This window comes from Gadus chalcogrammus, chromosome 7 (assembly GCF_026213295.1).
Source record: "Gadus chalcogrammus isolate NIFS_2021 chromosome 7, NIFS_Gcha_1.0, whole genome shotgun sequence".
Taxonomy (NCBI): Eukaryota; Metazoa; Chordata; class Actinopteri; order Gadiformes; family Gadidae; genus Gadus; species Gadus chalcogrammus.
In genome coordinates, this window is record NC_079418.1 from 23,774,083 (window position 1) to 23,795,344 (window position 21,262).

The 21,262-nt window shown below is 43.6% G+C and overlaps 1 protein-coding gene across 1 annotated transcript in view; it reads left to right on the forward strand.

Moving 5' to 3' along the window:
- Positions 1–7,988: 7,988 nt before the first annotated feature.
- The window catches only part of LOC130385798 (kin of IRRE-like protein 3), a 158,517-nt gene continuing 145,243 nt past the window's right edge, over positions 7,989–21,262 (forward strand). The window contains exon 1 of the mRNA XM_056594494.1: positions 7,989–8,448. Coding sequence (XP_056450469.1) covers positions 8,406–8,448 — 43 coding nt within the window. The 5' untranslated portion in view covers positions 7,989–8,405. The remainder of the gene's footprint in view (positions 8,449–21,262) is intronic.

Below are 21,262 nucleotides of genomic sequence, written 5' to 3' on the forward strand. Positions count from 1 at the left end.
AGTGACCCCCTTAAGATGCTTGGCCTCCCCAAATGTGGACTTCAAAGTAGTTATTAGTGAATATTTATTTTAGAAATAATGATACACAGACATATAATGTGCCATACAATGTGCTAGATGCCTGAGATTATTCCCATACATTTGTAGTGGCTTTCACAATAGATATTTCACAATTCATCAATAACTTTATGTTCTTTGCTTAAAGGTTTACCTGAGGTGGACAATTTACTATATTCTTACCTGTACAAACAGATAAACATTGCCATTCACCCCATTTATGACCAAAATGACAATAGTTCTAAAAAGTACTAGCCAAAGATCCAACACCATTACCATTAAGCTATAATGGGCCTGAAAGTAAGTGAGCTGCACAGAATTCTTTGTGGTCAAAAAATCATCGGCAAAAAGTCGTATCATGTATTTGGTTTCATGTTAATTGTAAGTGATTCCTGGTTGCGGTTTATCGCTGATTGATTTCCAAAGTCCAAACCTTTCATCATTGGATCGTGCACTTTTGTGTAATTTCACCACAAGGGTGATAACGATCTGCGCTGCAGATTGAGTTTTGATGATTTATCGATTGTGGGATTTCTAGTGTTTAAATGATACCTAACCTCATAAGCCTCACACTGCCACCCGTGCTCACTGTGATGTTGTAACACGTTGTTATTATGGTGTGTTATGAGCTTTACAACAGTTAGTTCCTACCGAGTAATTTAATTGGAAAATGGCCTTTCCATGAGTGCTGATATAGAACTCAAGGAGTATAACAGCATTGGGACTTTTAACAATACATTAATCCCTCTGCTTGACAGGTGTTTTAATTGTTTTATTACATTAACAATCGTAAGCTGTTAACTCAATAGAATCACACCTTCCACAAAGCAACTGTCAACAGCCTGCTATTACACAACCGTCTTCTGTATAAAAGCAGTGATCAACAGCACTTGGCCTCGTACCTGCAACCAAACTGGTACTCCCTCTCGCGGGATTACTTTAAGATTAAACTCTTTCCATAAGGATGAGATAACAAAATGGGCACAGTTCTTCACAGATGAAGGTGGAACTTTGTATCATTCATACAACAAGCGCTTAAGGACCTTGAGTGTGTTTCTTTAAATATAACATTTTTATTAGGTCTTTAATCTGCGTTATTCCATACTAAGGTTAGCGTAACGATGATGAATAAGGCATGGTTCACTTGTCCCCCATTTTGATTCCAGTGTTAGCCTCAACGCTACAGACTTTACTCAACAACTCTCTCTGTGACAGAAAACACAGTATACCCAAAATATCGCTCTCAAGTTTAAAAGTATCTCGAGTTTAAATCTGACCCACCAGTTTAGTAGGTATTTTTTATCACCTTGGGCCCTGTAGGAACTCTGAGTGATAACGGCTCATGTCGGCTACTGACATCTTCATAACCATCAATGCCTTTTCAAACTAATTAAGTCCATTCAAACGTTCGCACTGAGATCACTAAACGTCTTTTCACTAAATAAGTCCTGGACTTTAGCCTTGGCAGTGAAAGAGCGAACCGACACTAAACCCTTTTCACCTTTGAGTATTAATAACAAAGTACATCAGGTCCTGTTATCGTTGATTATTTTGTGCTCTGTGTATGTTCAAACAGGAGGAGGAGGTGAGCAAGACATACATTAATAATACATGGCCTATTAAACGTCAATACAATACACATTTGGATTATCAACAGATTGACTGCTTTTCCATTTCACATTATATGTGAATTGACATAATAACTGTAAGTTATAATGGTAACTTACATGTAAGTCTCAAAGACTTTTGACCCAGAATCTAATTTTTGGTTTCTGTAATGTATATTTTTTACGACCATGAAATACAATAAGACATTTCTGTTGTAGCCACTGTGCATTGTATTATTAACTACAAAACAAGTATGTAAGTATGTAATTTCCAAGAAAGTTTCTTCAAAACAAACCGACCATCGGAGGAAATTCAATGCACGAAGACGGATTGCTGACATCCTCTCGGAAATTGCCTAAAGTGTCGTTGTTGTTCTTCCTGTTCGGAAGTACTGTCTGCAGTTACACTGATTGTCTTTGGGGAAATGTCTACACTACAGTCACATGGATGTCAGCCGCGGTCTGATGCGGTTACATTTTATTTACATGCTGACAATTCCCACAACTGCAAACCATAATTCCTGACACAATTTTCCACCGTGGCTTTGTAATCAACAACAATTACGAAGAGCATCACAATCAAGGGTTGTTTGTGACTTTAAAATGCAATCAGTGCTACACCGGCATAATAATGAAAAATAATGCCACCAAATATATACATACACACCAACACATATAAATATATATATATGTATGTATATATATATGTTCTCTCTCTCTCTCTCTCTCTCTCTCTCTCTCTCTCTCTCTCTCTCTCTCTCTCTCTCTCTCTCTCTCTCTCTCTCTCTCTCTCTCTCTCTCTCTCTCTCTCTCTCTCTCCTTTATACATTATTACTTTGGCTTATGAGCAGTTACAATGGCTTATGAGCAGTAACTATGCACAACCCTACAATTACTCCTCTTGCTTTTGACCTTTCTTGTCCAACAGACCAAGCACACTTTGAATGGGCGTCTTCCCCTGAGGAAAGTCTGAGAGAGAGATGGATAGAGAGGAAGAGGGGGGGGGGAGTGAGGGGGGGGGGTGTTGGAGAGAGCGAGAGCAGTATGTATATATATATATATATATATATATATATATATATATATATATATATATATATAAATAAGCAGAGAGAGGGGGAGATAGGTATAGAAAGAAAAATAAGTAAGAGAGAGCAGGATATAGAGAGTGGTATAGATTGAGAGAGGAGAGAAAGACAGAGAGCGAAATAGATAAAAAGAGGTGGAGAGAGACAGACAGGCAGAGAGAGAGAGGAGGAGGAGGAGAAATAGAGAGATGGAGGCTGAGATGGACAGGTTCAGACAGGGATATATAGATAGAGGGATGAGAGAGAGTTAAATAGATGGAGAGGAGGAAGAGAGGAGAGCGATAGAGAGGCAGAGAGATATCTAGATAGAGAAAGGAGGAATGGAGGAGAAGGATAAATAGACAGAGACAGACAGATAGATAGGTGGATAACGTTAGATAGAGGAAGGAGGAGAGAGGAAAAATAACAGAGAAAGAGGGACAGAGAAAGAGAGAGAGAGAGAGAGAGAGAGAGAGAGAGAGAGAGAGAGAGAGAGAGAGAGAGATGGCTGCAGCACTCTTCTTCTGCTGTATCAGATAACCCGGGGAGTGCAATCACAACAGGGTTTACAACACTGGACTGCAGCTGATTACTGAGATTGCTCCCGTTGCCCAGCACAGACAAACACGCCGCACCGTGTCCTCTCCCAGACCATTGTTCTTCTCCGTGCTGTTCGTCATCCATGCACCTTGAGGCACAACAAGGAGGAGAGATAGAGAGAGAGAGAGAGAGAGAGAGAGAGAGAGAGAGAGAGAGAGAGAGAGAGAGAGAGAGAGAGAGAGAGAGAGAGAGAGAAAAAAACCTTTTTTAGTATAAGCACATTAAGTAACACTGTCCCTCTGTCGAGGTGGGCTGTGTTTTCGTTTGATTCTTTTTATTTCTTTATTTCTTTATTTGTATTTATATTTCTTTATTTTCTGTCTCCCGCTTCTTTTGCCTCACCCTGGGTTCTTCCATGGGTAGGTAACTTGGTCAAAAGTTTACCTTCAGCGATGTGTGTGTGTGTGTGTGTGTGCGTGCGTGCGTGCGTGCGTGCGTGCGTGCGTGCGTGCGTGCGTGTGTGGTGCGTGCTTGTGTGCCTGTGTGTCTGTGTGAGGGCCAACACCCAGTAGCTCCCTTCACGTTTGCGCTAAGTGCTGTCAGAGCAATTTTCTGTGCCAGAGCTGACTTTGTGCTGCAGGAAACTCCAAACTCCCGAATGGGAACAGCTATACTCTGTTGCCTTGACTGTGGTGAAAAGGTAGTATAGTGTATCTGCATTCACTTACTGGCACATAGAAATACCCATATCATTTACATGCGGCATTGGGTGGTGTTGTATGCGCCGTATATGCCTTACCTGAGGTCTAGGTGAGCAGTATTCCCATAGTTAATTGTTTTATTCCTTTTGTTTACAATCATAAGAAAAGCCATTGGGATTTCCGCACCTAAAATTACTTTGTTTAACATGGAAATCATAATCGCATGGTTAAGAAGTTGAATAAATTCAAATACAATGCAAAACCTGCATCGCCTTCGAACAGAAGATGAGGTTTGCATGTGTTGCTCTTCATAACAAGCAACACTACCTCAAAGTCAATCACAGCATGTACTGTGTCGATTACCACTGCTTGTTAGCCAAGCACAAAACGAGTTCAATCAAACCTATTCATCTGAACTCAGTCTGATTGGCTTGAATTGCTTTTTATTATAAAGCTTTTTTCTGTGTAAGCCTCAATGGTTTTAGACAGGAATATGTGCATGTCCTCCAGTGTACTGAAATCGTAACAAGGGGCTTTTGGCACACAACAGCAAACAAGATAAAAGAGACACACACACACCTCACATAACACAAAACTCACGCCTTTTTTCAAAGCGCCTCAAAATAGTGCACACATGCCCAAATGGATAACAAATGTCCACCCTGGCAGTGGGAATGCCACGCCCATGGTGGGAGATGGTAAAGTGTTACCATGGGTAACACTTTACAATGAATGTACAGTAATTCACTTAAGTTAATTCAGTAATAGGCTTTAATATAAATCATTAGCATTGGGGTCAGGGTTAGGGTAAGGGTCATGGTGAAGGTATTCATTTATACATTATTCAACAGGGCTAGGGTAAACCCTGTTAACCTGTTAAATAATGTATGCATTTGTTAACATAAACACCATTAGTAAACATGACCACCATGAGTAATCTATCTGACTAAGATCATTTAAGTTATTTAACTATTAGTTATTGCTTATTACTGCATTACCTAATGTTAATTAATGGTTGAATAATATACCCTTATAGTATTGTGTTACTTAAACTTTAACAAACAAAATAAAACAAACTATAAGCAGGCCTCCCTATGTATGCATAATGACACCTTAGATCACTTCGGCTTTGTTTTGTGTTTACCACAGCCTTGGACAACATCTATGCGAGAGAGAGAGAGACAGAGAGAGAGAGAGAGAGAGAGAGAGAGAGAGAGAGAGAGAGAGAGAGAGAGTGCACAGATATTGCATTGCCAGGTTGCATTTGCATAGCCATCCACCACAGGCAGTGAATGGGCCTTGGCCAGCTGCTTTACAGGGACAGTGCTCTTAGCTCCTTTCAAGTCTCATTTCTCTTGGTGCTGCAGTCTTCCCGAGCCTGAGTACAGCGAAGGAATTAGTTTGGATGACCTCTTGAGGAAGTCTCGGCGCCTGGAACTTACTCTGCGCTGTATCCATGCCAAGTATATGCAGAATAATATGCAGAGGAAAATGTCTTTATTTCACTCACACAAACACGCGCATGCACTCACGCACACATGCACTCACGCACACATGCATACACGCACACACACACACACACACACACACACACACACACACACACACACACACACACACACACACACACACACACACAAACACACACACAAATACACACACACACACACAAACACACACACACGAATACACAAGAATACAAGCAAACACAGACAGACACACACACCTCCCGCATAGGTATTTCCTTCCACAGAGTGAGTTGATTAATGCAGCGGCAGACGGTTAGAAGAATTAATACCAAGTTGATGAATATCATCGTTTTTTGTGTGCTTTTGTTGTTTGTGTTGTGGTTGGAGAACAGTCGTTCAAGCTAACGGCATTGAATTATTGTGCGTTTTCTTGTTTGTGATGCGCTATCAGGGATCTGAGAGCGCTTGGTGTATGGCTGCAGACAGATGGAGGGCTTCGACATTCCTGAGATTAACTTTGAAATAGCACAGCTTCATACGCTCTCAGGTGTTTCACACTGAGGAAATAAAAAACAACTCGCTCTAAACGCGTGTTTATTGAAAAGGGTCCGCTGCTGCGAAAAGAACGACAACGAGAAAGAAAAGACATTGCCGCCACTTCACAATGTTCAGTCGGAAAATGATGAGTGACAGAGATAATTGGTGAACAGAATTGTTGCGCACACAAATAACTGCCAACGCTTACATGTTGTTGTTCTACTCGGTAATGTGTTTTTAGTTTTTCTTTTTTGAACCACCCACTACAAATATTTCTGTGCCAAAGACAGGAGCTTTGGTGTGCAAATACCTTCATCTAAACTATTGATGATGGAAGGGCAAGGCAACATACAAGGTCAGCTTAATTTAATACAGGGAATAAATATTTGTTACGTGCATAAATAATCTCTTTTGGAGAAAAGGAGAAGATTGAAAAAAAAGGAAAGGGTAGAGGTCAACGCAATTCAGCTTCACGTGCGATTTCAAGACTCAATTGATTTGTGTTTGATATATTTTAACTATCCCTGGTGCGGTGCAGATAAGGAAATATTTCAGGGCCAAGTTCCTCCATAGTGGTGACTTTAAACAATACAAAAATAAGCGACAAAAATAAAAACCGAAAAATAAATTATACTAATTGATTGCACTCCACTTAATTTGCTCTGTGCATCAATTTTGTAGATGCCTTTTTTGTGTTCTTAAAAGGAATATTCTTTTTCCCTCAAGTCTGTTTCGTTTGAAGGTGATTCCTAATTGTAAAAGTATTAGAATTGTGACATAACAAATTTTCTTAAAACGTACCCGCCTAATTGAGTCGACAATAATAAAAATCCATTTGCAGGAGCTAAACACAACCCACAGATAAATAGATAGTCGATGAGCTAGGGCGAAAATATGCTGCATAGTTTACTTCATCATGACGAAAAACATTCACAAGAGGGCTATATAAAAAATTCAATGGGATACTAAGCTCTTTTTTAATAGTGCTTTATTTTCAAATGCGCGTGTTGGATTCAATTGGAAACAGGTCGGCGTAGCATACATTAGTATAAGCCATTGTTTCAGCGAAGGATCCTGGAGCAGCCGATGTGGACAGCACTGAGTGTCCTCCTCCTAGTTGAGCTTGAACATGTAATTTCCTCCCAGTAGCACTCAACATGGCTGCTTATTCCTGTGTAGGTGCTTTTTTTTGGTCGGAGTGGATCATCTTTAGACACTAATGAATCAACCAATCGATCCATCAATCAATGTATCAATCAATCAATCATCAATCAATCAATCAATCAATCAATCAATCAATCAATCAATCAATCAATCAATCAATCAATCAATCAATCAGATGAAGAAAACCAAATTATTCTAAATTGGAAATCAATGAACAAATGAAATGAGCACAGTGCAAAGTCGGCTACCTGAATGCCATTACAAAGAATATCTCATTTATCTTTTGGAAGATGCTGAAGTGTTCACAAAGGCTTATGCTACATCATTGCTCGGCTTTTGACTGACGAAACCTTTTTATTTATTTTTTAAGCATTATTCAGTATCAAAAGCCAAGAGTTAATATATAGACAGAGGGCACAAACTGGAGCCTAACTGCATTCCTCCAAAGCTATATCAAGTTACACTTCCAAATATTTCATGATATCATTCCGTGTGGATATTGTGCTTCGTCTTCCCTGAATATTGGGTCTCTGCACAGACAACAACTATAAATATTTTATCGTCTATTGTGCAAAGTGCTAAACATTATACCATAGTCCCATTAAATGGTAATGCATGCTCCAGCGGCTCGAGGTACTTTTTTTCTTGGTTAAAAAAAGGAAACAAAAAGGGGGAAAAAAAGAAAAGATAGCTCCTGAGCCTGAGCGTCTGAATGGCAGAGGCAGAGAGAGAGAGAGAGAGAGAGAGAGAGAGAGAGAGAGAGAGAGAGAGAGAGAGAGAGAGAGAGAGAGAGAGAGGGAGGAGCCAGTCACCTTTCTCCACTGACTGTAGCGGGAAAACATAGCTTCAGTAATAGCCGGCTAGAGATAGGCGCGAGGGAGAGTGAGACACTACTCAGAAGAAACAGACAGCAGCGCGAGCCAAACTGCCAAAGATAGAGCGCGAGCTCGCGTCATCATGGGACCCACGGTGCGCGCCATTCAACACTGATGCATGGCAAGCAAGTGGAGAAGACAGAACAATAACAGACAAGAACTGCATCAAGAAGAGGCTAAAGTTGAAGATTGAACACTTGAAGCAGACTTATTGGCTGAAGCGGAGGCTCGGTGTCAGTGAGCGGCAGGTGGCCGAGCCCGGGCTGCTCCGCCTGGCGTCAACGGCCAACTCTGCTCCACGGTCCAACTCAACGCGGTGCCCAGACTTCCTCCTCGGCGTTTACATTACAAGCCATCAGAAGACATCTCCTTGCACTTCTCGCGAAAGATGATTCACTGGCTGTTTATCTTTTCGTGTTTCGCCGGTGCTGGTGAGTGAAATTGTTTATTTGTATCGTACACTGCCGCCATATGTTTAAGTTTTGAATGGCTTGTCTTTTGGCTCTGCGCGCATCGCCTGGCGCCCCGAGCATCGCGCAGGGGCTCCAACAACAGTTGCTTGCGTTTGGGTAGGATATTTAGGCTACTGTCAGTATGCCGCAAAATCGTTCAATTTTGTACACTTCTTAACATGATGTCGCATGTTGTTGTTGACCGGCAGTCCTTAGTGGCTTTCACGCGCTGGTGACCAGGGGAAGCTGGAGTGATACAACAAGCCGCTTCTAATCTTCCCTAAAAAAGGGGTACGACAGACAGTTCTTTTTTAATTGCATTTTGCTTGAAAAAAAGTTTGCAGACACGATTTAAAAGTCACATTTAAATGCTGCATGTAGAATACGATTTCAGAAGGAGGGAACGTTTTGCCATACCAAAAAATTATCTTCGGTTGGGTTCTGCACTTTAATGACTGCTCTCTGGGATGCGTATCTCTGTTTTCAAACCGGATGGGGGCTACTCTCGCTCGCATGTCCACAGTAGCTGCATGTGTACGTATGTCCACAGTAGCTGCAATCCGTCGCATCACAGCAGCCCTAAAGGCGGCTGCATGCTTCAGCGTTGGTGTTACGTTGTTGCGCAAAATTTACTCAAAGCAATTCATGCTCCCTTTTAGGTTGCGCGTGTTGCGCGTGTTGCCAAGCAATTTACCGCCAGAACAGTAGGTGGAGTAATATGTGGAGGAAAGTTTTTCGTTGAAGACGACCTCGAGAATGACGTCTTTGTCTGTGGGAGTCGTTGGTTTGTTTATGTGCCAGATCGTGTTCTCCCCATACACAGTGAATGATGGCAACAGACAGAGGAACAGGGGTGATGAAGTTGTTGATCATTGGGGTTGTATAAATGTGCATATCTCTCTACATTTTAAAACGACATAATGTGTTGGCAGCAAAGTTAACTTCACTTCAGGTTAATGCTTTTGTATATGAGCCTGCCGGGTGATACTCCAGACAGGAAGTAGTAACCAGACCAGCAAACCAATCACAGCCTTGCAGGCTGGGCGGCTCGCGTAAAAGCTTACGTAAAAAATGACGCAAGTCTAGAAAAATCGCCCGACGCACGCAAGACGTGAGAAGTCGCGCAAGGGGGGCGCAAGGGCGCGCAAGGGCCTCTTGCGCTTGCGCTTACGCTTACGTAACCGAGCATAAACCAGCCTTAAGGCCTGCTGATATTCGTATGAATGGATCTGCAGTCCAATCATTATCTCTTAAGCGTGTTCTTGAACTACTTTCTGAACCATTCTTTGTCAATGCGATGTAGGCCTACCCTAAAATACCTTTGGATATTTTCCATTTTTCGCTTACGATTATGTAATTGCCTATCACCTCTAATTGGAGTTCAAACATCCTGATTTATTGGCATCACGTACGCACCGCACGCACGCACACACGCACACACACACACACACACACGCACACACGCACACACGCACGCGCACACACACGCACGCACACACACACACACACACACACACACACACACACACACACACACACACACACACACACACACACACACACACACACACACACAGAAACACACATCTTGAAACGAATGTATTATTTGTCGGATTGCACTGTTGTTATTCTTGTTAATGTTATTGCTGAAGTCATCGCATTTGCGCCAAATACTGTTTACAGTTAGAATTTGACCGTGGGCAGAAATACCAAACAATGATATAAACTCGTTTCCCATTTGTGTCTATTATTTTTTTCTACATTCGTGTGGAAGATGTTAATCCGAAATCGAACTTTACAACAGGTAAAGTTGCCCATGCAGCTGTTTGGAAGGAATTGTTGATCTTGCTTTGAAGTCTAGCACAATCAATGATACTAGAGTGCCTGTGCTGGCCCTGCACAGAAACCGAGTGTGTGCATGTGCGTGTATATATGTGTGTGTGTGTGTGTGTGTGTGTGTGTGTGTGTGTGTGTGTGTGTGTGTGTGTGTGTGTATGTGTGTGTGTGTACGTGTGTGTTTAGAAGTGTGTAGGTATGTACTGTATGTGTTGGAATATATATGTTTGTGTTTTTGTGTGTGTGTGTGCGTGCGTGTGTGTGTTTGTGTGAGTGTGTGCAAGGTGATTCAACAAGAAGCAAACGCTGAGTTAAAGCGCTGTTCCGCTGGTTTTAATCAAGTGTCTTGATGCTCTTCCAGCCATGTTCTCCAAGTTCCCTCCCCGGGGGGAAATTGAAATCTAATTCACCTGTTGTGGCGCCGTGCCGGTTTCCCTGCTTTAAACTCACATATCCATCCACGCTCCCCTCTTCCGAAATGGATGTCCTCAAACCGTTATTGCCCAAGTTAATGGTGAGGCTGGGCATTAGGAGTCAGCCATGTGTGACTTGAGCAAAAATCCTACCTGGTACGGTTCACATGTGTGGTCAACACACAACAGATGGATGTGTACGCCTGCACACTCACGCACACACTCACACTAGTGCTAATTTGAATCTGACACTGGTAATAAAGCCTTTAATATGGCTCTCAGCAGCCCTCTTTCAGGCACCGTACATCAACTCTCAAGAGGAAAGCAGCTTTATTGCCTGGTTTTATGAGCGTATGAGCGTGCGCGCACCAATGTCGAGGGTGAGCCTACTACACGCCACCCCTCTCTCACCCCTCCCCCCCCCACACACAGACACACACATAGGCACACACACACAAAAACACGCACAGACCCGCGCGCACATACCCCGCGCACCACACCGCCGCATTCTCTAAATTGTAAGTCGGAGAGAGGGGCTATTTGCTGCAGTTCAAATGACTACTTCATTTCCAGAAGCAGTGCTTTATAGCCTTCTCCCCAGTGGGCAACAAAAAAAAAGGGGATAGGAGAGAAGCAGAGCTCTCCTTCTACTCTGTTCTCTGGAACTCAGTGAAAATCAAACCGCATCTGAGGTGGGGATTGAACAGATGCAAATCATGGCGGGTCGCCGTTGGAGGGAACAACACCTTGAATATTGGGAGTGAACCTTCGGCAGAGTATAATAAACTACATCAGACTTCAGATAAGCAATTTCATTTTCAAGATTATTGTAAGGCGTATACTCTTGGGAGCATGTGCAATGTATCACAAGTGGGCAACAGTTCTGTTGTAACTGTGGGGTCTTCAGTTTCCCTTCAGGGATTAATAAAGTGTTAATAAAGTGTTAGTCTAACTGTAAGCCAAGGCTTATGCACTAAAGACGCTAACAGACTTCCATTGCACACTGCTTGCTACACGTAACGACTACCAGTCACAGACTAATTGTTCCTAGGCAAAAGTTGCATGAGGGTCATTACCATGATCACAGGTGATGGCAGCCATATTTGTCATCGGCAGCTAGATGCACCACCTGTACACCGCGGCACAGAGAGACGGGACAAGGGAGATGTAAGTAGGTGAGGGAGCGGGAATCGTCAAAAATAAAAGACAGCCTATGCACCTCTGTATTTGTGGCTGTCAGATCACCAGGCACCCTAGGCCCATCCTCCACTTTAATATTGGCTGTTCATCCCCCCCCCTTGCCCCTCTCCCACCACACACACACACACACACACACACACACACACACACATTTCACGCGCATACGCTCTGCAAAACCAGTGGTGCGTTGTTTAACAAGATTGCAGGTGAGCGGCCGCCATTGTGCTGCGGGTCAGTTAGCCAAACACCGCGCGTGCACGGCCTGTCCCTTGCGTGTGTCCTCCCGCCACCGCTCCACGCCGGTGATGGACGTGACCAATGTCCACGTGTAATTGGAAATATCCTTTATTTTGTCAGGGGCTACCACTAAAGATAACAAGGCTGAGGCTGAGTTCTGCTGAAAGAAAGGCCAGAAGGAATCTGGGTGAAGGTTCTGTCCCAAGAAGTGTTAGAAATAAAAAGGAGTGGATGTGCGATTTGCAGACCAGTCCCACATCTATGTTTTTTTATTATTATTGCCAATAGCTACAGTCAACCGCCAAATGTATCCTGTTTACAAGGCAGACGATATTTGCTTATTTTGGGTTGTGTAAACTAATCTTGTTGGTTCAGAAGTGCATAAAAAAAGTCATAGATCATTCCCAATGCTATGGATAGCAGAATGTTTCTTTAAGATACATTTTACTGTTGGACATTTCTCTTACTGAAGAAGGTCGAGAATTGATTGCACACACCGGATTTTGTTTACTTATTTGTATAACTTACTTACAGCACAATAGCGTGGTAAAATATTTGCATTATGGCTAAGGCAATGTCAATATAATATTTAGGGAAGAGGGGGGTCAATTATATCATGATATATGCACCCTTCCACCTCACCATTAATACTTAGTATGATCTGCCATGCTTCCGAGATAATAGGTTGCTTTTTCCTAATGCTTCTGCTTTTTAATTGCTAGATGTGCCGTTGCCCCAGTTACTTAATGGTTCCACTTTATTGTGAACCGATTCCTCAGCCTCCTTGCCTTGGCGAAAGATCAGACAGCATCGCCTTTTAAAATAAAGCAGCATCAATGGTTGGGACTGAAGATGTTAAATATATAAGTCTTTTCTAACTATACCAATAGTGGCACTAATGGGTCAAGCAAAATGTTACTGTAGTCAAAAGTCAATACTGAGCAGTTAAATCGGGGAGACCTGTTATAAGTTGGTTTGATGAAATAGGTTACCTTTCCATATTGGAGGAGAAAAATAGCCGCTATTCATTGTGTGTTTAGGGCACATTTTAATGAAAAGTAAGAGCAACTATATATTCAAACCTTAAGATATAAGTGAGTCATTTCAGTTCCCTGCCACACTATCCAGGCCATTAAAAGCAGCAGGAATAGAGACACTTTCTTATGTCGAATATCCTGATATTTTATTCTTAATACATTTTGCCTCCAACTCGTAATGGCTTTTAGTGTTGATCAGGGACTGTGGGGATATAGAGCCGATAGTTAAGCTTTATGTGCTGAACTACTTCACCAGTAAGCTAGAGTCAACTACCGCGCTGAGAGAAACTTTAGAGAGAAGGAGGGAGCTGAAACATAAACTTCCAGCGCTGAAACTAAAGTGATCCTTCTAGATATCTTTATCTCGTACAAAGAAACATTTGGCCTGTTTTTCCTAAAGAGTGGGAGCTGGGTTGTATCATTAATTTTATACATAATTTCTAATATTTGCTGCTGTTAAAAAGATACAAGAGCAGGTTTATCTTTGATGTAAGATTTGAGTCACCTGACATAGGTCAGGTGACAATGCTCCCACAGTACCTTTGTTTTGGTGAAGGGATTAATGATTTTATACAAAAAAAGGAAAGTTTCTCATCATCTGTAGTTTTTCTCACATGGAATAATTGCATAACACTCAAATATTTTTGATGTATATACCATTACCTCAAGAATGGTAAAGCACTCATTCCATCTCTCGTGTACGACAACAGAGATAAATTAAAACACATTATGTATATCAATGTTAAGGGATTGGAGACAATGGTCCCCCTGAATTGACTGTTTCTGCAGTGTTGTTCATGCTACCGTAGGTGGTGACTTCGAAATTATGCTGCCGTCACTTGATTGAGCATGCTGCCACAACACACTTGAAACATCTTCTAAGTCCAAAGAGGGACCAAAACAACATCTCTCTCCTTCTGTCTGTCTCTCTCTCTCTCTCTCTCTCTCACTCTCTCTCTCTCTCTCTCTCTCTCTCTCTCTCTCTCTCTCTCTCTCTCTCTCTCTCTCGCTATCTCCCTCGCTCTCTCTCCCTCTCTCTCTCTCTCTTTTTTTCTATTGTTCTCTCTCTCTTGCTCTCCCCCTTGCTCTCTTTCTCGTTCTCATATTCTCATTCTCTCTCTCTCGCTCTCTCTCGCTCTCTCTCTCTCTCTCCCCCCCCCTCTCTCTCTCGCTATCTCCCTCGCTCTCTCTCCCTCTCTCTCTCTCTTGCTCACTCTCTTTTTTTCTATTGTTCTCTCTCTCGCTCTCCCCCTTGCTCTCTCTCTCGTTCTCATATTCTCTCTCTCTCTCCCTCATTCTCTCTCTCCCTCGCTCTTTCTCGCTCTCTCGCGGGGGTAATGACCAGCATGTCACCCCATCCTTTAAAGGCAGGGATGCCATATTGACTTTAGCGGTGGAGCGTGATTGTGATTGTGTATGCCTCATCCGTCTTTAAGGACAACCTTCTCCTGCCAAACCCTGCACCTCCCCACACCACCCCTCCCTCACCTCTAATGGGTTTCCTGTAACCTTGTCTTGATTGAGTATGCGTACATATTTTAAACAGAAAAATATCAAATGCATGCTCTGGATTGTCATCAATAATATTTGAGAAGACATGCGCCCAGAGAGACATTGAAACATTGACAATCATTATGTTTCTTAAAAAAATATACAACAAGAATGTCAAGTAAGGGTGACACAACTTCACAACTTGTTCCTATAAATGTCAGTGTTAACATTGTTCTCAGCCCGTTCTCTGTACCACAGAGAGTAACCTCACACTGCATTTATGGAGTGTGGGCGAGATGTTTCACCTCTGCCATGAATGGATAACAACTGAACACAAACTAACCCTGAATATGACTAGCACACACTCTTGACTCCATTCTACCCAGCCTGCCGTGCAATCCTCTCTACATTATACTCAGGCCTCGCAGTACACTGACCATAAATTGCTGCTGCAAACAAACAGCATATATTGGATGTGTGTGTTTGGGCTCTTGTGTGTGTGTGTGTGTGTGGCGGGATAAGATTGGAATCCTCTAATACACCCAGAGGTATTCGCACAGCTTCAGCCCGTCCTTTAGCCCGCGCTGATGAACAGCGTGCTTTCTCTACCAGATTACCAATGGATTAATGTTCTGCCGAACAACTTAATGCACAGGAAAGTATTGCTAAGTCCTCCGGCATCGCCAGGCCCTGAGGCAGGCATGGAGCCCGCCTAACGGCCATTAAGGCATTCACGGGGGTCCGGGAGAATGAGAAGCAGCTGGGATATTACCCCTTATCACCCCTGATCGACTAGAAATCGCTAGGCGTCGAGGCGAGTTGATTGATTTCTGGTAGGTGTGATTTGTTGGGCGCAGGTGTGGGAGTTTGACCGGGGCAGGGGTGGGGTGGGTGTGTGGGTTACAGTAACAATCGAACGTGTTTGTCTTCATGGGGTCCTGCTAATGAGAAGTTCCGGGTGATTAATGCTCTGCCCCTTGCGGACTGTCCGCCCACGAGGTGAGGAGCTCCCGAATCGAAGCGAGCACTGAGGCTGCTCGAGCAGTGGGCTCTGCCAAACCAGTCCTGCAGTCCATTAATATGACTGTCCCACTTGTTTACTGTGCCTGTTCCATTTCCCTACTCCGAGCTGTAAACATGACCAGAGTGCACACACACACTGTACTGTAGGCGCATGGCCAATTGCCTGAGTCTCTCCGTCCCATTTTTTTACACGTTCACTATCTTTTCGGGTATTTTTGCCTCCTGCAATCATTTCATCATTTGCTTGCCCGGCCTGCCAGCCTAGGGAGAGATGTGTCTGAAGAGGTTTAGAATAGGCGGGTGGAGGGGGGTTGGGTGTTGCAGGAACATCAACAAGACCCCTCGCCTCCTTCTCCCACACCCCTACTTCTTTATCCATGCATCTTAGCTGTCTGTTGACCACAGATCCATGGGGACATGTTACACATTGTAGTTCCATTGGCTCTTTCTCCCTGACACCTGGACGACGTAGGAGTGCTTAGCCAGGGGCTGATGCTATTGACAGAACTAGGGGAAAGGGCTGTGCATGGAGGCTGCTATTTGTTTTATTGTTTTGTGGGTACTGTCTTCAGTTAACTGCCTGGATAAAGAGATATGCATGGCGAGTTTGAGTTTCCTCTCTCTCGCTCTTTCTCACTCTCACATACAAGGACACAGACGTGCAAACATGGACCTTCTAACTCACTCAAAGCTGCCTACCAATAGGCACAACATTTTATTGTTTTAACGGCAGAATATGCATGCCATCTGTTTGTGTGTTTGTAGGCCTCTCTTTATACATTGGCCTCTATGTATATTTATCCATTCTGGTGTATGTGTGTATGTATGTGTGAGCCATGTTCACACTAAATGTGGGGCTCAGCCTCTACAGCACCAATTACAACCATGTTCCTTGCTTTCGCAATATAAATGTAAATCAGTCTTTTAACTTGTACACAAGAACTCCGGGGAAAGGGAGCGGGAATGGGGGTGAAGGGATGGGGAAGGGGTGGTGATGGGGTAGAAGGTGGGGGTGGTGGTGAGTGGGAACCAAGTGCCTCACCTCCGGATAATGATGTGTGTTCCCTGGCATTACCATGCAACCCCATCACTGTGCCAATGCACTAGTGACAGCCAAATGCGCCTCTGAATGCAAGAGCTCTTGCATTCAGCCTCTCCTCATCAGTTTTTACGCTTGAATTTCCCCCTCAAATTTGTCTCCAAAACATACATCAAGGGTTCCGCAAGTTGAGCGATATGCAGCAACATGACAACACCATGGCAGCACCATGGCAACCAGTGAGGTTAGTGATTTATCAAGGATGACAGATACAGGGATGGTGGGTAGACCGATTAGAAGCGTTTGATCGTTTGCTTGTCACATTTTAGACTAGATTTGTAACAATTGGAATTGCTAGTTGCAAAGGGAAAAGGATGAAAAGCATCAAATGTTTTATGAAAACGACGAGCTGGTGGGGCATCTTGCAGAAACATAATCAAAACCATAATGCATCATGTAGCATTTTGTGAGAGGACATTGGTATTTCTGCTCACTTCGTTGGAATTTGGTCTCTGGACGGACTTGTTCTCTGAGTGGACTTTATCTCTGGGTGGACTTGGTCTCTGGATCTGCTTTGTCTCTGGGGGTACTTGGTCTCTGGGTGTGCTTGGTGTCTGGTGGGCCTGGTCTCTGGGTGGACTTTCCGCTCCATTGCCTCCTGCTGTTTCTACTGATGGGTATCGCGTAGAGAGCACATTTCCCAAACAATAAAAGTATATTTACAATACATCTGTTGGTAACTCCAGAATCAATTTGTAACAGCTGGAGTTTGCATAGCTGGTAAAACAGAAATAAATAAAAACAATGAAATATCTGCCAATACTGGAGGTGTCATTGAAATATTGTGGTACGATCACAAAGTCTCCCCCCTCCCCGCCTCCCCCACACCTTCCTGTGCTGGATTGACCTCCCACCCACGCACACAAATATACACAAACAGGCCCAGCAGTGGCGGTGGCACCCTCCCTGCTTCATGAATGCCACTACGTCGGCTGCCATTTGCCAACAATTTTGTCGTTAGAGCCTGGTGTCAACACTGAAATCTGCCACACACAAGGCACAGAGGAACCGTCCAAAAAAACCCACACACAGACACACACGCACATGCAGAAATGCACACACAAGCAGACAGACACACCCACACACATTATTTTAGCTCCCCTTATTATCTTGCCATGGTGGTGGGGAACGTCCAAAGAAGATTCAATGCCATTATTTTATGACTGGCAGTAGCCTTGGGAGTCCATAATCAATTATCTCTGCGCAGGCTTCTTGTGAACCCGTCTACTCAACCCTTTGTGGTCTAGTGAGGGCTGAGCAAAGGCCTGTCCCCTGTTACCCGACTCATAATGCCTAATAAAGCTTCTCGTCTGATGGCTTCATTGGCTGGTGGATCGGGAACTTATTCTTTTTTTGAGTGGCTTTCAAGTGGCTTTCAAGCTTTCACCCCTCCTTTTTTCAAAGGAGGGGTGACACAAACTCATTTGAGGTTTCGGACCATAACATTCAAATGCTGCTTCATTGGTGATGGACATAAACAATGGAATACTTCTGACACGCCTGAAAATATAAAATTATTCACAAAGTTCACTTGTGTGTTTCTCAATCTCTGTGGGTATTATAATCTTGGCGAATATATTCTTTTTGCCCTGGGCGCAATTGTTTTCTATTGACTGCAGTGAATAAACATTTATCCTTTTTCTTCTGTATCAACTTTTCTTCTCTTTGACTGGGACATCTTGCAGGTTGACGTAAGCAGTTAGCAGCTTTTTAACCTTCTTCTGATTATTATGGGCCTAGTGTGGCATGTAGTGCCACCCAAGTTAGTTTGGGAAGTATTTTATCAATTTGATGTACCTGCTTTCTTATCAGTTTTTTGGGTTAGGTTGTTGTGCAGCATGCAGTTGTGTTGTCATTTTTGGCATTTGAGGTTAAGCCAATTTCATCAATTCCCCCCATGGCCGGATTAAACGTTTGACACCCCTGATTTGAAGAGTAAGGATATCTAAGCCAAATCTACCATAGTGACTAAGCATGGTTCATTGCAAAAAACACACCCATCTCTATCAATATACAGTTTATTCCTCAAAAACATATTTAGAAAAGATATCATGAAAAATGTGGTGCCAGATTATAAATGTGGAATCAGTACGGCCACTACTACTCTTTAGGAGGACACTGACACTCACTTCATCCAAGGCAACTCAAGCATAGGATCGTTTTGTGATGAAGCCATTTAAATACCACTTTTGTGGTCCAGGTTAGAAAAAAGGTTGAAGCACTCTGCTGCCGCAGAGCAGACGTATAGCATTGTGCAGGATGTGGCCTTTACTATAATGGCTAAGACTCTTAGATTCAGCAGTTCCACGTGGTTCAGGTAACGAACATCAACATTTTTGTTGAAGGCTGAAGTGGAAGAAACTTTACCCTTAGAAAAGGACTGAGCTGCAAGAGTTTCCTGGCTGAAATCTGATGGCTCCTTTCAAACTCTTAAATCAATGAATAAATGCATGATAAATGAACTCATATCACAAATAAACACCCTGTTCATAATGTGCTTCGTGCAGTAAAAGTAACTCAAAGTTAAGTCTGATAGGGAAAGTATTCTCACCAGCAATTCTATCTTGCAGGTGATGGGTTTTTCATTTGACGTTGAGATTCTGCATGTTCCACAGAGAAACCATTAACGTTAACACGCTCTGTCTTATGCTTCCTACGCCGGTGTCAGTTTGAACGACAAAGCCACACTCTCCACTGCTTAATTCACAGAACGACATACGGTCAGATCCCCCTCTTAAACCTCTCAGCTGGCCTGGTGCAGCCACTACCGCTTGGCTGTCAGCCCGGGCCCTAAACAGCCCAACATCAGCTTGCTGTCCACCACACGTTCAATAGGCCACGTCCGGGCAACCACAGAGCTAGGAGCTACTCCCTCTTCGCTTCCTCACACACACACGCACGCACGCACGCACGCACGCACGCACGCACACACACACTCACACACACACACACACACACACACACACACACACACACACACACACACACACACACACACACACACACACACACACGCACACACACAGGACCATGCAGCATGGAACAAACATTAAACAAACAACAGAGATCGGTACGGACCGAGGGGTGAGGAAACAAACAAACCGCGAGGTCGTGAAGGCTTTTGCGGTGCTGTAGTAAGGCAAGAGTTGATAAGCGGTGATGGAGGGTGCAGGACGCCGAGTCGGGTGGGGGTCTAAGTGGGAGGAGCAAGAGGGCTGATAAACTACCCAGAAGCCCCCGGACCCAGAGTGCAGTTTATTGTGGTCTTATCTAAAGCGATAATTGGCAGCGCTGTGGGGTCCGGTAATGAGGGATGAGTGGGAGGTAACCTTATAAAAAAAACTGGCCCCGGAGTCAGATCAGATAACGACGGGAGTCAGGTGTGAAACCGCCTCACTTCCCTTCCGCTTCTTCCCTGCTCTTATTGCACTCCAGGCGGGGCAAGCAGAATAGGTTCGTAGATTGTGTGTGTGAGTGCGTGAGTGTGTGTGTGTGTGTGTGTGTGTGTGTGTGTGTGTGTGTGTGTGTGTGTGTGTGTGTGTGTGTGTGTGTGTGTGTGTGTGTGTGTGTGTGTGTGTGTGTGTGTGGGGGGGGTTCCATACACAGTTTGCATGTGTTTTTGATTGCCTGAATGATACACCGTACATGGATATTATGCGACATTTCCAGAAGAGTGCTACATATGCAGTAGAAAATTTCATCCAAGGCTTTAATTTGGTTACCAAACAGTGCCCTGGAGCATGGAACATCTTCACTTGTGCATAACAAATTAACATTTATGATCAACACCTATTTTAGGCTTCGATGTCATCCGATGTCACTTCGACAACTCTAATGATAATAATAATAATTGTGTTCGGGGTAGGAAGGGGGGAGGTCTAACATTGGTTGTGTTACAAAACTAACAGGGAGGTAAGTGTTTTGTCTTATTCTCTGACTTTCTCCTTTTTCCATCTATATTTTCTCACTCTATCGCCTGCCCATCTCCTCTCTCTTATTTCCCATTTCGGATTTGCTGTGTTTTTTTTTACCGTGCGGGGAGGTGTTGGGGCTAGATGTGAGTGGGCACAAAGACGGATACATTTCTAGCTGATTACAGGGCCGATAGCGGTGCCTTCCAGCCAAGCCCTGGGCTCTGCTTTTCTTTATCTTTATTTTAAGAGTGCACTTACTGCACCCCCCCACACACTCACACACACACACACACACACACACACACACACACACACACACACACACACACACACACACACACACATCCCCAAGCACATACGGACAAACACACATCAATACATACACATCTACACTATCATGCAGAGAGACACACTGCTCACACACATACACGTACACAGCCAGACCATCACTCAGACAAACGCAAACACATACAGACACACACACACACACACACACACATACACTGACACTCGTACAAAGAGACTACAGTAATAGCATAGATC